Genomic DNA, 13,788 nt, shown 5'->3' with positions numbered 1-13,788 from the left:
GCCGCGCATACAATGATAGCCAAGCTACTATGAGGCCCATCGAGCTTGATCAGGCCTGATCATGATATCTGTTCAATGACTTTTGCAATCGTAGGTAGGCTGCTGGTAGGCTGTAGTAAGATTCGAACTCAAGTCAAGCCAGTGATCATGAACTCCTGAAGCCTCCTGTGAGACTAGTCGCGGGTGATTCTGGGTGATTCTATTAATGTATGTATTCGCCCTTGAATTTATTCTCGTCGCGGCGTTCGCCAGCCGCAGGTCTTTATTAACAAACGCATTCGGAAGCCAGTTGTCGAGACTGCTGACACGGGGTGGCCCAAACAAAGCCCGTTTGGGATAAATGATTACTGGTATCTTGAAGTGTTAGTAGTTCTCCAAAGACTCTTGTGGTTTCTGAAATATCCTTGCATCCTCGACAAAACACACTGTGTGGCAGTCACCTCACTCTTAAATCAGTAGTCTATCTCATTGCAAATCTACAGACAACTGAATCCGATCCGGCTCAGCAGAGTAGAGGAGTACTGGACTCCAAGTACTAGTACAATACTAGCATTCTTTAGATAGCATTACAGTATGGTCTATACTATCTCAAGGCTTTTGCTGTTTACAGAAGTGCAGGTATTACAAGCTGGAGTCAGTATCCTTCTCAGGCTCGTAGACCTCGAGCACCGCCGCATCCATGAAGGTCTCATGTGCTGGGAATAACATCGACAATGACCAATGAAGGAAACCAGCAGTGAAAAACTAGTCGCAAGTCATTATCAACAAGGAATTCAGCTCGAAATTAGAAGTATCTTACCCCATAGAGCCACGCGATGTCAAATATGTGTATCGAGTTACCGACCTTGATATTAGGATTGATACTGCTGATGAGGCCCGGAAAGCTAGGAAATACAGAGAATAGAAGGGCTACCGCAACGCGCCAGTTCTGCGGTTGTGGATCATGATGAGAAGAGCAAGCCCAACTTTAATAGAGAGCTAAACTTACCAAACCATTCCAGTACTGGTAGCGACCTTTATGGTCATACATAGCAGGTACATCTACCTTACATTTGTGTACGAGCCAATACTACAATGAAAACCATTTAGATTGGACGGCCGCGATGAGGATACAATGAAGTTTACGTCTGCTACCATTCTGCAAAAATTTGAGTCAAGGTGATGCCTCATCAGAGAAGACGAACTCACATTCCTGCAAACGGACCTAAGAAGATTGTGTATCCACTCATAAAGTTTAAGAAGCCAGGTGCACTGGCGAGAATCTCCCATGGTGCTAGAGCCCAACCACCCAAGATGGCGCATATAATCTGACCTCTGCGGATGTTGATGTATCTCGGGAACAAGACCATCATGTCGTTAGCGGCGCTCAGACTATTGGCACTAATATTTGTCCCGAGAGTGGCAATGAGGTACGACAGTGCGGCGAAGAATTTTGGGGCGCGGTTCCAGTTGGCAATGAGTGTAGTCGGCTGCAAATGATGCAGCATAGGTTATTCAAAGGAAGTCAAAAAAACAGGATTCTACTCGCGTCCCATAAAGTCTGGCCGTAGAGTACCTTTCCTGTTACTCGTACATAAAAATGTAGTCTACATAGATGCTTTTTGCACTTACCGGCCGATGTCACCGCAATACCTGTTTATTTGCACAAGGTGAGTACATATAACGCTTGATTGAGATGTCCGTAAGCCATTGTGTGCTTACCAACGAAACCTGTTAGTGTAAACAACGTCGGGATCAGGATGGCTTGTATATATTGACTGCATTGACACTTTCTTTAGCGAATGGTCTAGTCCATATACATTGCACTTACGCGCGTTCGTTCTTAGCATACCGCTACAAGTAGAGTACGCTCAAGTTCAGATTTGGAAAGAGGAGATACGGCACAGTGTAGGTTTTGCAGATACCAACAAGCCATAGTACTTACCGTGAAGTCAGGAATATTAACTGCAAGAGTGGCGTAGTTCCCTAATGCGCTATTCATAGAGCTGAACCAAGCCCAAACCAAAGCGCTGCCGCTCACGGTGGATTGCTGGTTAGCGAGGGAGATGCTGGGTGGGACTTTGACCATGGCCCAAATAAGGATCGCAATCCATGCAGCAGGAACAATCATGGCTTTGAACAAGCTTGGGGGGGTTCAAGGAACAGGGAACTCATGAAGCATCCAAACTTACAAGAAATATCGGATTTTTTGAGGAGATATCAACATTATCGGAAATTGGATAATCCAATAAATGAAGTAACACATCATGCCTGATAAGGAATAAACAGACCTGCACGGTTTTTCTATGCAGAAGCACCTACCTCTTGTGGTGATCCCGGAGCTTGGTGAAAGATGATTAGGAATGCGTACAGCTGATGGCCATATTGCTTGGATCATCTGGTTTACACATTCAGATCCACTATAAGTCTGGAAAGAAATGAGACGAAGAGTTAGCATTTGGTCGTATATCCTCAGCACATACCTGGATACCAAACCAAAAGAGCGCAAGAATGACACGACTTAAAACGCTGAAGTAGCTGAACCAGAAACCAAAACTTGACCGGTTTAGAACAGGAAATCCCTGAAGATCGGACGAAGGCGAGACCGGTTCAGGAATGAGATGTATATTTAGCAAAGAGAGACATACAACGTGTAGACGAGCACCGATAGTTCCGTTTAATACCATCACTACAGCGATTATTGTATGTCCAACTGCAATAGCAGCAAGAGCTTGGCGCCTGTACAGCTTATCGGTTCTGAAGACAGGTCAAGGGCGAACGGATGGCTAACCAGTTTAAGCCAACCGCCAACATCGAAGATGCTAGCTCCCAGGCCTAGAATGAGCACAGTTAGTCACCCATTTTCCTTCTGTTTTGCCACCCGGTTGACCGTACAGGGAGATTAGCCGCATCTGAAATCTAGTCAAAGAGTGTAAGAGAAACAGGAGCAGATAATAACTATAATATCTCTCACCCAGTATGCTACGTAGTTCCAGGTAGCCCATGTCCTCAAGTGCACTGGCACGGGATCCATATCCTTGTTGCTCCATCGTGAAGTAGGCGCAAAAGTGGATTGTTCAGGCTCTAAAGCCCAAGCATTGGGATTCAACCAATTTGCGACCATTGGACAAGAGGCAGAAAGGGATTTAAAAGATCCATAGATATGTTCCAGGGACTTATAAGGCCAGTACACTACTGATAAGTAAGCATTCAATACGACAAAGATAACGACCATTCAATAGACTCGCCTTAGATTGATCAATCAAATCGGGGTACATGGGTCTACATGTGTACGCAGCAATCCACCAAGTCGCTCTGAGTTTGAATCAAGTCAGTATTGGGCCTTAGACCCCAGCTATCTGAGGTCTACGATCTAAAATCGATGTTCGGGAATAGGCACAAGTCTCCCGATGACAAGCGAAAGAAGAGGAAGGAACCGAGCCGCACATATGTATGCCCCCACGAGCGTAGAGGGTAGAAGTACATGTACAAAACCTCCAAGAAAAAAATGATACATGAAAAGGACGATACAGATCAGAAGTGATACAACCATTGATATGTGAGACAGTAGGTACAATTATTCAAATGCAGAACAGAACGTAAATGAGGCAACAACTAGATAGCGAACGATATATGCATTAGGCAAACAAAGCATTGTTGTGTAAGTCGGTCCTGCGATAGAAAAGTGGAATGAATAAAGCAGACTAAAAATCAAAGCAATCTCTCAACGACATGGCTCTCGTCTGCGTCCCCAAAGTCCACCGTGTCCGGGGAATTTTCCTCTTCTATGATTGCGGAATCACATTGCCTTTCGGCTTCTATAACCTTCCCATTATTGATGATAGCTGGGCTAGGTAATCCAGAGAGGGTATGCTGAAAATTTGACTGTGGGGATACTGGGCGGACGGCGTCAAATAGTACGCTACTTGAACCATCAATCAACGTCGGTAATTTTGCTGGTGCGCTGTGGGTGAGCGCTATATGAGGTAAAGTTGGATAAGGGGATTCCGATTTTTGATCTCCATTTTCTGTACTGGTGTCGAAAGCCTCAACGGGGGAAGTCATACTTGCTATGACCGTTGAAATGTTCCCTTCAGAGATAGTAGCAAACTTCTCATTTGAGCCTTTCCAAGCCCGCCACAACTCATCCACAAAATTTCGGTCCGTCTGAAGCCTAGTTTTGAAAATGAAATAAGATATAGAAAAATGAGAACGAACCTGAAGTAGCCTCGTCGCAAGTTCCGCCAACTCGTCTCTATTATTTACCTGATATTTATCTTTTCCCGAAAGCACAAATGATAAAGAAGCATTTATTTGCGAAGACACCTCCGAATCTATGAGTAAGTCGTGATTGTGGGATGATGAAGAGGGTACTGATAACTCCTCCATCGCCATCCCCTTCGTTTCGACATCTGGTTGACCGTCGATATCCTCAGATGTTACACTTCCCATGGCATGCGAAATAGATTCACTTTGTATATTGGGAACGGGAGATCCTTGTCTACTTTCTCGCTCCTTTTCTTTCCCTCTCCCTCGGCCACGGCGAGTTTTCTTCTTAGAAGGGGATCCAGTTGGTGTCTTTTGAGCTATAGTAGTTGGCACAGGAGGTGTAACGGGTGTGTCAGCAATCGGTGCCGAGATCTTTCGTGGCATTTCTGCGGGAGTCACAGGATGAAGGGTTACTTTGGAAGAAGTAATCTGTGGCAAAGTAGACGGTAGAGCAGTGGACGGAGATGATGCGTATGGAGCATAACGGTTTTCGCCATTTAAAGCAAAGTCATGGGCCTCGGTCTTCAAGTCCACTCCATTGACATCAGGTCCTCTGAGGTTGATTTTCGCTTTGTTTGGGATCGGTCCATGATTGATTACAGCAGGAGTAGTTGATCTGCTTGCACTTCGACTGGCCGCCCTCCGCTCAACAAGCTGCTCCCGGAGCGCTCGCTCTCTATTTTCAAAGGCGCGGAGGTCAGACAAAGCTCGGGTATCCGAGAAATCGAGCTCGACGATAGCCTCGTCATCATCATCGCCTTCATTAAACGCATAGTCTGTCTCTGCAAAGGAGACATCGGCGGTTTGCGTAGGTTGTTTGAGGAATTCCGCCGATGTAGGAAGAGAGTTCGATGAGAGTGTTGGGATATATTTGAGCAGGACACGAGGCGTTGCATCGCCGTTTGTTGCTGGAGGATGAGGGAGAGATGCCGTTCCTAAGCCTATCATATCCAGCAACTTTCTTCTAATTTCCTCTGGCTCGGCATTCACCTCCGCGGTAGCGTATGAATTGGTATCCGCTTCTGCGATCACGTGTCCGTTCGACCTATAATCCTGCGTGCTTAAATCCATCGACCCGCCTGTTCCTAGCAAGGTGTTCAGGACTTGCGTTGTCAGCATCATCTGGTTCCCCTGCCTTACATTCTCCTGAATACCATCCAAACTTAGACCAAGGCCAAGCTCGGTGGATGGAGAAGGAGTGGCATCGCGGACGGCGGCGTCAAACATGGAAGCCAGACTGAGCGGAGCCTTCGGTCGAGGAGAATATATCTCAATGGTCTCCGGCTCGTCGGCGTGTTTGCTTGTATTTGTTGGGAGGGGAGAGGTAGACTGATTAGATGCGGAGGAGGCATTATTTTGGAACGAGATTGGATCGGATGGTGCGATGATAGACGATGTAAGCCCTGTCGCGGAAGCTGAAGCAAAGATATCGTTAAGCAACGCCATTCCCGTGTTTTCCGAAGTTGAAACAATCTGACGAAGTGGAACTCCGCTGGTCTGGGTTGTAGCAAGCGTCATAGAATTGTCAACATCTGGGAACGATTGCTGACGATGGTCCCATATGTAGCTCTCTGGCTTGTATTGGTTCTTTTGGGGATCATATGCTGTATTATCGCTGGTCGGATTTAATGCGGAAGCAAATAAGCCCTCGAGAGTGATTTTCGTTGATTTGGGCTCGTTGGCGGGTGGTTGATGGGAGGCAGTCTTCGTAGCAGGAATCGCGGTGGGTTCTGGAGAACCCATCAGAGTCTCCAGAAACGAAGGGACGCGTTTTTTGGACGACGCCAAACTTGACCTAACCTCTGAGCTTGCTTCCGCCCCAGAAGTCGGTGGTTGAACCAGTTTGGCAAATAACATGTTAAGATCGGAAACTTGGTTTGAACTACCTGCCATTGGAGTCACATCTCCACTTTCGGACAGGACCTTTTCTCCCTTCCCTTTACGCTTTCTGTTCTTGGCTTTAGCCTGAGGGGGTTCAACGACTGATTTTAAAGGTTTCGGGTTGGCGGCCGTGGTTGATACCGAATCAGAAGCTTGGTAGAGCAATGGATTAACGTACGCAACGTTTGGAGAATGTCGTTGCGAACGTGGTTGCGAGCTTGTACTGGCGCTATCTGTATGAGAGGAACTAGTTGTACTGACCCCGCTCCCGTTTGAAGCAGCAGAAGCAGTGCGATGAAAAATTCCATTTACCGAAGGGGGATTGGGGTTAGGAGGTGGCGGTTTATCTGGGCCGTAACGAAACTCTTCGGGGTAAGGTAAATTCTGTTTGATGAACCCATGCAACCTAGAAAGTGTGAAAATGGGTGAAGATGGTTATGAATGTTTGCACGCACCTTAACATCACAGTAATCAAAGGCTCTCTCGAATCTGTGGCGAACATCCATAGACCTATTGTTTGACAATTTTCCGTTTCGTTAGGACGGGTTATTTCGTCCCACTTGTACCGCTCGTCGAAAGGGTGGAGCTCTACTCCGTTGTTCGAAGCCTCGATGCCACTAATCCTTTGCCGGCTCCATTCGGGCCAAGTCCTCAACATTAAATAGCTCCCGGTAACACTCATGCTATCCTCCGGCCACAGTCTTTGAATGTAGTCTTCCATACCCATACGATTTAGAATATAAAATCCGTAAGGCGGATAGTCTGCCCGTTCGTAGAGAAACATGGATCCTTCAAATCCTTTCTTCTCCCAGTGTTCACCATTGTGGTGGTAAACGCACACATGAGAGAATTGATCAAAGATTCGAAGAATAGACGGGTCGCGACGTCGAAGGACTTTGAGATTGTGAGTATAGCGAGAGGCTGCGGACATTCCGGCTCCGTTTTGGGTGGCTGAGGCTGGTCGCAAAGGAGGAGTGCTCATTGTCGCGGGTTGGTGCACTGCGGAGACATGGTGAACAAGGGGTGTATGATACTGATTCCAAGTCTTTGGACCTTCAGGTTTAACGTAAGAATTTGAAGAAGAGCGATTCCGTGTCCGGGCTCCTGGGTTTGGGGGCATTTCTTTGAAAAAGTAATTGGGGAAGAGATCCGTTTGTCTATGTTTATGAAAATCGAGAGGGATCGGGCTACTAGTACAGGTGTATTAGCGCGACTCTAAGGACATCCGTGAGTGCTCACGATAGAAGATAATTGTGTCAAAAAAAGCTTTGCGAGCTCGACTGGAATGAATCGTGAAAATTGAATCGTGGTTGTGGATGAACCGGACGGCGGAAGGTCGTTCAAGGTTTTGACGCCTGATTTAGTCATGTGACACATATCTGACGCGTCAAACGGCTTATGACTCATGAGTGGCTAAAATATTTTTTGTCCAAGTGCTAACATAGTGGTGGATCAGTTATATGACAAGCTTGTTCTTGGCACTTGCTGTGCAACGGCGTGTCTTGCGTTTCTGGAGATTTGCTGATTCAGTGCTTGGGCGGGCGTTGGGTTAATAACCAATTTCCATCTTTGATTTCTGCATGAACTCTTCCGTCATCCAATCTCACTTATACAATTCTTTTTTGAGCGGCCAAACCTCCGATGTCTGCATACGCATTTCAGGAGCATTCAGTGCTACATACAGATTACACCGAGTCGTCCTTATTCAGGCAGGGTTCTGGAGAGATTTATTCACTGGTGGCTTCGTCGAAAGCTCAGTAAAGCTGCGGACAACAGGTCGGAAATCTGACACGAGGGTTGCTAGTTCTATCACAAACTCAAGCACTGGTGAAGATATACTTGATGTGGTGTTGGATGACCGAAATATCTCGAGAGCTGCCTTTGAGTATGTTAATGTCCAGATGTATAGTCATATACTGATAAATCACTCCAAAGACTGTCTATATCCCGACTCTACGGTGGTGGACCACCATTATACATTCATCCATCGCTTGTACCAATCTCTACACATCCTTTGACGTCTGGTTTCCCCTATCCGTCTGTTCTTCCTTCGTCATCTTTGCTTCCGTATACTCCTGGATGCCAGCCCGCTACCCCTGAATTTCTCATAAGTCTGCTTGCTACTTCCCTATATCTGTCAATTCCAAGTCTTGCATCAGAAGCATTGACGGGGATGCTTAGAACCATAGGGCCGAGAACCGTTGGGTACTATTTGGACTTTGCTCTTGGAATGACCAAACTTAAGAATGCAGACCGTCCCGCGGTGGGATTGGAAGGCCTAGCTAAAGATTTGGAAGAGGGAGAGCATGGATCAGAATATTCAGACCTGGACATGTCTACATCCTTTCCTGTTGAAAATCGCAGTGGGCAACCCTCTGAAACCTATCATGAACGATACTCACCGCTTATCGTTGACTCTCCCAGTTCCCCCAATTCCCTTCGTTCTACGAGTGATGAATACCTCTCCCTCCCTTTCTCGCAAGCAGCGCGCAACAGAAACTACCTTCCTCGGTCCAAGCTGGATAACGCAGTGCCTTCCACACAGTTTTATTATGGTTCAATTTCGGACAAGATTGGAGAAGCATGCGCTTGCTGGTTGGCAAGATGGGGAGCAGATATGTTTGTGGAAGAAAAGAAGATAGTATCAGACTGGTTGGACGACCCAAACGCAAGCTTGGATTCATGGACCGTGGAGGAGAGTGGCTTTGAAGGTGTGCCGTTGACCTTAGATACAGATTCACACAGGCCCAGTCATTCCACATCCTCCGCGTGGACTCCAAAATGGTCTCAATCCAATGTCAAGTCGATTCCGAAATTCTTCACTGCAACTGCAGTAGGAGCAGGATATGAGGGGTTGTCTCTCACATGGATTCATGCCCTTATATCTAGCGATAGCTTCTTCGTACCCGCACCTTCACTCTATGACTCACTTTCTATAACCTCTTCGATTTCTGCGCAGTCCACCTTTGATACATCTTCTTCACGCAATCCACTACCTGCCACAACACCGGGTAGCCCCGAGGAAGAGAGGTATGCATTTGCGAAAGGTGTAGTGGAGTTGAGAAGGGCTGTCAGGACCAAGGTCAGACAATTACGGAAAAGGCAGATGGAAATCGATGAGGAAAACGAGAGGCATGCACGGCAATCACGATTAAAGGGCAAAGGACGCCAGTTGACCCCACTGGATTCTAATGACGAGGATTACCAAGATGGACTTTCAGACCATTCAGAGACTGCAATTAGTGACGAATGGAAACAATGGTCTGATACTTGGCAGAATGAGTGCAGTAATGAGGATAAGCAATGGGACACATTCTTCAGTACTGGTATATATTATACGAACATGGTGAGGATACTTCAATTATCTTATCAAAGGTCCTGTTTCATTATCCCACAGTCTACCGAGGCCGTAATCGATATCTCTCGAGATATCTCACCTTCCACCGGACGTCCGTATGTTGACCTTCAAACGTTACAACAGGCAGTTTGGGAGGCAGAACTAGTGAAGCATACCATAATAAGGGGTAATCAAAATACTTCATCGCACAAGGCGCTATACCCTGTAGACAAACTAGGGTTTGCGAAACCCGTCTCTAGTATTTCATCAACTTCAGCTACAGATAATTCGCTCAATCGCGTCAAACCGTACTTCACCATCCCTGCCAATGAATCTTTGCGAATTGGGGATACCATAACCACATTTAGCGGTATAAATGTGGAGGGAAACATTCATAATAACATCACGATGGATGAGTTATTTGCAAGTAGCTTTGGCAAAAGTTCCCTTCACCGAGAGCACTCTTCTCGGGAAAGGAAAGGAATGCAGAGGGGATCCGCCACGCTGGGCGACACTGCTGCTTCGTCCGATAATCAAACTGGAGAGCAATTGGAACAAGAGAAGACGGCGCCCATTGCAAAAACCTCGAATGAACGAACCTTCTTTGGGCTACGAGACACCATTTGCTATGCAACTCACGCAAACGATCATTCGTTCTCATTCATTTCCTCTCCCGCTCCCTTTCTTCATCATTCCCCATCCCCTTTCCAGCTGCCTCCATCACAACTGCTCTCTACGCACCCGCCTCTTCGGTTCAGTGTCGAATTTTTTAATTTAGAAATGCTGAAGGAAAAGGACCGTATCCATTCGAGGACGGTTTGGTACGCAGGTAGTCTGTGGAACGTTTATGTTCAGGTCGTCCAACGAAAGGACAAAAACTCAGCAAACGTTCTTGAGTCGCCTAAAGACGTGCAAACATATCGTTCGCCAGGAAGTGGATTACTCCCTAACTATCAACTAGGTGTCTATTTGCACAGACAATCCCCTACCGAAAACACCCCGCCGTTCAGCGCACCAGACCCGTTCAGTGATTCTCGCCAGTCAATCAAAGATCACTATAACCCCTCTTTATCCTCTCCCTCCTCCTCCACATACTCTCCAACTAGTCCGAATTCACCTGTGACATCATCCACCCTTCAAGTGCAAAGGTCTCAGCAAATATTGATTTCTTCGCCCTCAAGTCCCTCCCCAAGAGGCCCTGCATTTACTCCACTCACGCCATATGCATCTGCACCCCAAGCCACGTCTTCTTCTGCCTCAGCTACCCAGACATCGTCATCGACATCCCGTCTCCGAGGTAATAGCGGCTCTTCATTAGTGTCTCCTTCCTTGCACCCTATGACGGCTCCGGTCTCCCCTTCTTCCTCATCAGCGCGACCGCGAACCCCTGGAGGATCAGGCGGATGGCGAAATGTAGCTCCTTCTCATTCCGCCAATTCCCTTCTGAGCGGAAATAATTTTCTAAGCTCGTCGTTACCCACTGTATTCCCAACATTTGGAAGAAGTAGACATCAAGGTTCTGGCTCAAGAGACGGGACTACACGAAACATGGACTATGGAATACCAGGCGCTTCTGCGAGCACTTCGCAAGTTGGGCGGTCAACTCCATCCCCACTTTCCTCTACACCGACTCCATCTGTCCCCTCTGCTATCACTGTAGCACCCCCGGCGTCAACCTCCTCGTCCACAGACCTGCCTTTGCCCGACCCACCTTTTCATGCTGTCGTGAATTCCAAGTCGATATATCCTTACACCGATCCTCGGCAAGTAGTCTCTGTGTACTTTTCTGTCAATTGTGCAAGCCCTACTGGGAGTGCGCAAACTCGGTTTCGCAGCGCGCCAGATATTTTCAAGGTGGGGCAAAGCTGGGGTTGGAAGAGTAGTGGCTTGTTGGGTGGGCTTCAGGGAAATGGCAGTACCAATGGGAGCCATAATGATGGCGGTCTCGAGGCAGCTTTGATCCAGATGGACCGCGAATTGCCGGTGGTAGGACATGAAGTGAGTTTGCGGGCAACCGTCGTGCTTGGAATTGTGTAATAGACCCTCCACTTCCTCGAACTGTCCTTCGTATGTCATTCTCTTTCATCTAAATAAATCACAATGTTGGGGCACGAAGAGCGAAGCTCTGAAGGACGACTACATGCCACAGCGGCTGGAGTCAGACGAATGATGAGACACGATATGATTGAATTTACGATAAGAGTTCCCATAAGAGTTTCTAGATCATGTACATAAAATGGAAAATGGCGTATCTTCAATGTACAGTGTGATTATGGGTGATAACGGGTTCGTGAGTAGGACAGTAGTGTAAGAAATAAAAGTAGATATGACGACAGAGAATGCTAATGGCTACAGTTGGGCAATAAGTGACATAATATGAGCAATAAGTTTACGTTCTATGTCGGTAAATTCGAGAGAGCCCGAATAATAGCGAACGCAGAAGATAAATTGGATAAAACCAAAACCACAAGAAAGAGCAAAGGAGAGGTGGGGAATCACATATTGACCATGAACTGCATTGGATCCCAAGTGAGGGGATTTGTCTGGTCAGGAATCTGGCCCGCAGGGTCTTGGTACAACCAATAGTCGTTGGGTAAACCTGAAAATAAGTTGTCCTGAGCGCTGGCGAACAAGCTCTGGTGGAACGGAAATCGGCTGTCGAGAGGGACGTTTGACGAGCCATCATCAGGATGAAAAAGAGAAGCAGTATTCCTGTATGGTTCCGTTGTCGGAGTTGCGTCATGGTATGAAGGCGTCTGGACAGTATGATGTTGGATAAATTGGGGCTCGTTGTGATAGGCGTTATAAAGGTTGGGGGTGCTATCATAATTATAACCTTGTACAACGCTGGCCTCGTGCAGTTGGGGTTGATATACTTCGGGATGTGCAGAAATCATGTGTGAAAGGGGAAGCTGACTACTTTGTGAGCTATATGTGAAGTTGGGGACCATAGACGGAGGATCGGGTCTCAAGGAGTCCATAATTGGTCGTTCCGGCTGCCGTTTGCGTTTTTTTGAGTCACGGTAAACAAGAAAGTTTTAAAAAAAGGAACTCACCACAAACCGCCTAATAGGTCTAGTTGATACTAGAGGCGGAGTAGGAGCGGGAGCGAGGAGTGGGCTTCGGAAAACAGGACTGACTGGGACAGGGTCCCGTTTATTAGGTAGCCATCCATGTATGTCGGGTAAAGAAGGAGATGGTTGCGTAGAAGGAGAGGAAGAAGGCGACCGAGAGAAATCCTCGGCAGGAGGACTCGATCCTTCCAAACTTTCAGAGTCTATATCTTTGACTGCTGATTCTAAAGCGTGACCCTGCAATCCCGCTTTCAGAAGTTCCGCGACCTTCTGAGCTCGAACGAGGTCAGTTTGACCATTCCGCTTGACATTTCTTTTCACTGGTTTAGAAGTGCGAGTACCAGGACAGAAACGATAACCCGGATATTTCCGTTGATGCTCGGCCTTTTCCTTCTCTGCCATGAGTCGATATGGCGCCTTGTCCTCCTCGGACATGTTGTTCCAAAGATATCCGACGATGCGACTAATGTGCCTGTGGTCGCGTTCAACATCCGTGGTAATCTTTGACTGAGCATGATACTCGGATCGGAAGATCATAAAGGGATTGCGAGGTCGAGGAATGTGAGTTTCACGTCGAGGGGATCCTTTCCTGGGAGCCAAAGGACGGGCCGATGATTTCCGGGAAACTTCTAAGGATGATGTACTATCGGGCCCACGGTATTCAAGAGAAGGAGAGAAAATGGGTGCAAATTGGGTGGATACTGGATGCGAAGGAGGTAACTTTTCATCGAGATTGTGATCTTTGCTTGTAGCCATATAATCATATCCTACAATACGATTAACTTCTGTCTCTGTCGGGGTATAAAACTGGAAGACTAGAATGCGACAAAAGATCAGAATAGAGCGGCATGAGACAAAAACGCGAGGGACAAACTTTGTGTAGACATTGGAAAGGATGGAAAGCGGAGGAAACACGAGGAGGACCGACGCAACCATGGTCTCTTTATACCTTTGGCCAGACATAAGAGGCGGGAAAATGTCAGGGAACAACCCTCTTTATTATCACGTCGTGTTTTCGGATAGAGGCTGGTAGATTAGATGTGACTTGCACAAAGAGGTGATGTAAACGCAAAAGGCAATGAAAATGAGAATTGTGCGAAACATGAATATAAAAGGTAAATTGAGGACAAATCTTGCCGTCATTTTTTTACTCTATATCACACCGATATCACATCCGCATCTCTGTGTGCTATACGGATCCCTTGTTCCTCTCGGAGCTCAACAACATTCATGATTGGATTGCTGGCG

The 13,788-nt window shown here is 46.9% G+C and overlaps 5 protein-coding genes across 5 annotated transcripts; 1 reads left to right on the top strand and 4 right to left on the bottom strand.

The window, feature by feature from the left end:
- Positions 1-621: 621 nt before the first annotated feature.
- C8R40DRAFT_1031318 (permease for cytosine/purines, uracil, thiamine, allantoin-domain-containing protein) lies at positions 622-3,103 on the bottom strand (the record flags this gene model as incomplete). Its single annotated transcript, XM_046223160.1, has 15 exons — positions 622-744; positions 800-928; positions 989-1,069; positions 1,126-1,138; positions 1,189-1,469; positions 1,658-1,757; positions 1,811-1,833; positions 1,925-2,123; positions 2,172-2,250; positions 2,302-2,407; positions 2,463-2,561; positions 2,628-2,718; positions 2,771-2,814; positions 2,875-2,898; positions 2,954-3,103. The coding sequence occupies 15 exons, from the start codon at positions 3,101-3,103 to the stop codon at positions 622-624; spliced, it is 1,542 nt and encodes a 513-aa protein (XP_046092410.1).
- A 321-nt stretch (positions 3,104-3,424) lies between these two features.
- Positions 3,425-6,338, bottom strand: C8R40DRAFT_33205 (uncharacterized protein). Its single transcript, XM_046234735.1, has 2 exons — positions 4,198-6,338; positions 3,425-4,146 (listed from the first exon to the last, which is right to left on the bottom strand). Exons 1-2 carry the CDS (start codon positions 6,139-6,141, stop codon positions 3,691-3,693), a joined length of 2,400 nt encoding a protein of 799 aa, XP_046092409.1. The 5' UTR covers positions 6,142-6,338; the 3' UTR covers positions 3,425-3,690.
- On the bottom strand, positions 6,339-7,464 carry C8R40DRAFT_33204 (uncharacterized protein). The gene is made up of 3 exons (XM_046234734.1): positions 7,369-7,464; positions 7,183-7,316; positions 6,339-7,128 (listed from the first exon to the last, which is right to left on the bottom strand). Exons 2-3 carry the CDS (start codon positions 7,247-7,249, stop codon positions 6,536-6,538), a joined length of 660 nt encoding a protein of 219 aa, XP_046092408.1. The 5' UTR covers positions 7,250-7,316; positions 7,369-7,464; the 3' UTR covers positions 6,339-6,535.
- Positions 7,465-7,709: 245 nt separating this feature from the next.
- On the top strand, positions 7,710-11,503 carry C8R40DRAFT_1164714 (uncharacterized protein; the record flags this gene model as incomplete). Its single annotated transcript, XM_046230552.1, has 2 exons — positions 7,710-8,014; positions 8,065-11,503. The coding sequence occupies 2 exons, from the start codon at positions 7,710-7,712 to the stop codon at positions 11,501-11,503; spliced, it is 3,744 nt and encodes a 1,247-aa protein (XP_046092407.1).
- A 458-nt stretch (positions 11,504-11,961) lies between these two features.
- On the bottom strand, positions 11,962-13,427 carry C8R40DRAFT_1164713 (uncharacterized protein; the record flags this gene model as incomplete). The annotated part of the gene is made up of 3 exons (XM_046230551.1): positions 11,962-12,462; positions 12,523-13,355; positions 13,415-13,427. The coding sequence occupies 3 exons, from the start codon at positions 13,425-13,427 to the stop codon at positions 11,962-11,964; spliced, it is 1,347 nt and encodes a 448-aa protein (XP_046092406.1).
- Positions 13,428-13,788: the final 361 nt, after the last annotated feature.

This window comes from Lentinula edodes (assembly GCF_021015755.1).
Source record: "Lentinula edodes strain Le(Bin) 0899 ss11 chromosome Unknown C8R40scaffold_1, whole genome shotgun sequence".
NCBI classification, from domain to species: Eukaryota; Fungi; Basidiomycota; class Agaricomycetes; order Agaricales; family Omphalotaceae; genus Lentinula; species Lentinula edodes.
The sequence above is the reverse complement of the archived record's forward strand: the minus strand, read 5'-3'. Positions and strand labels throughout refer to the sequence as shown.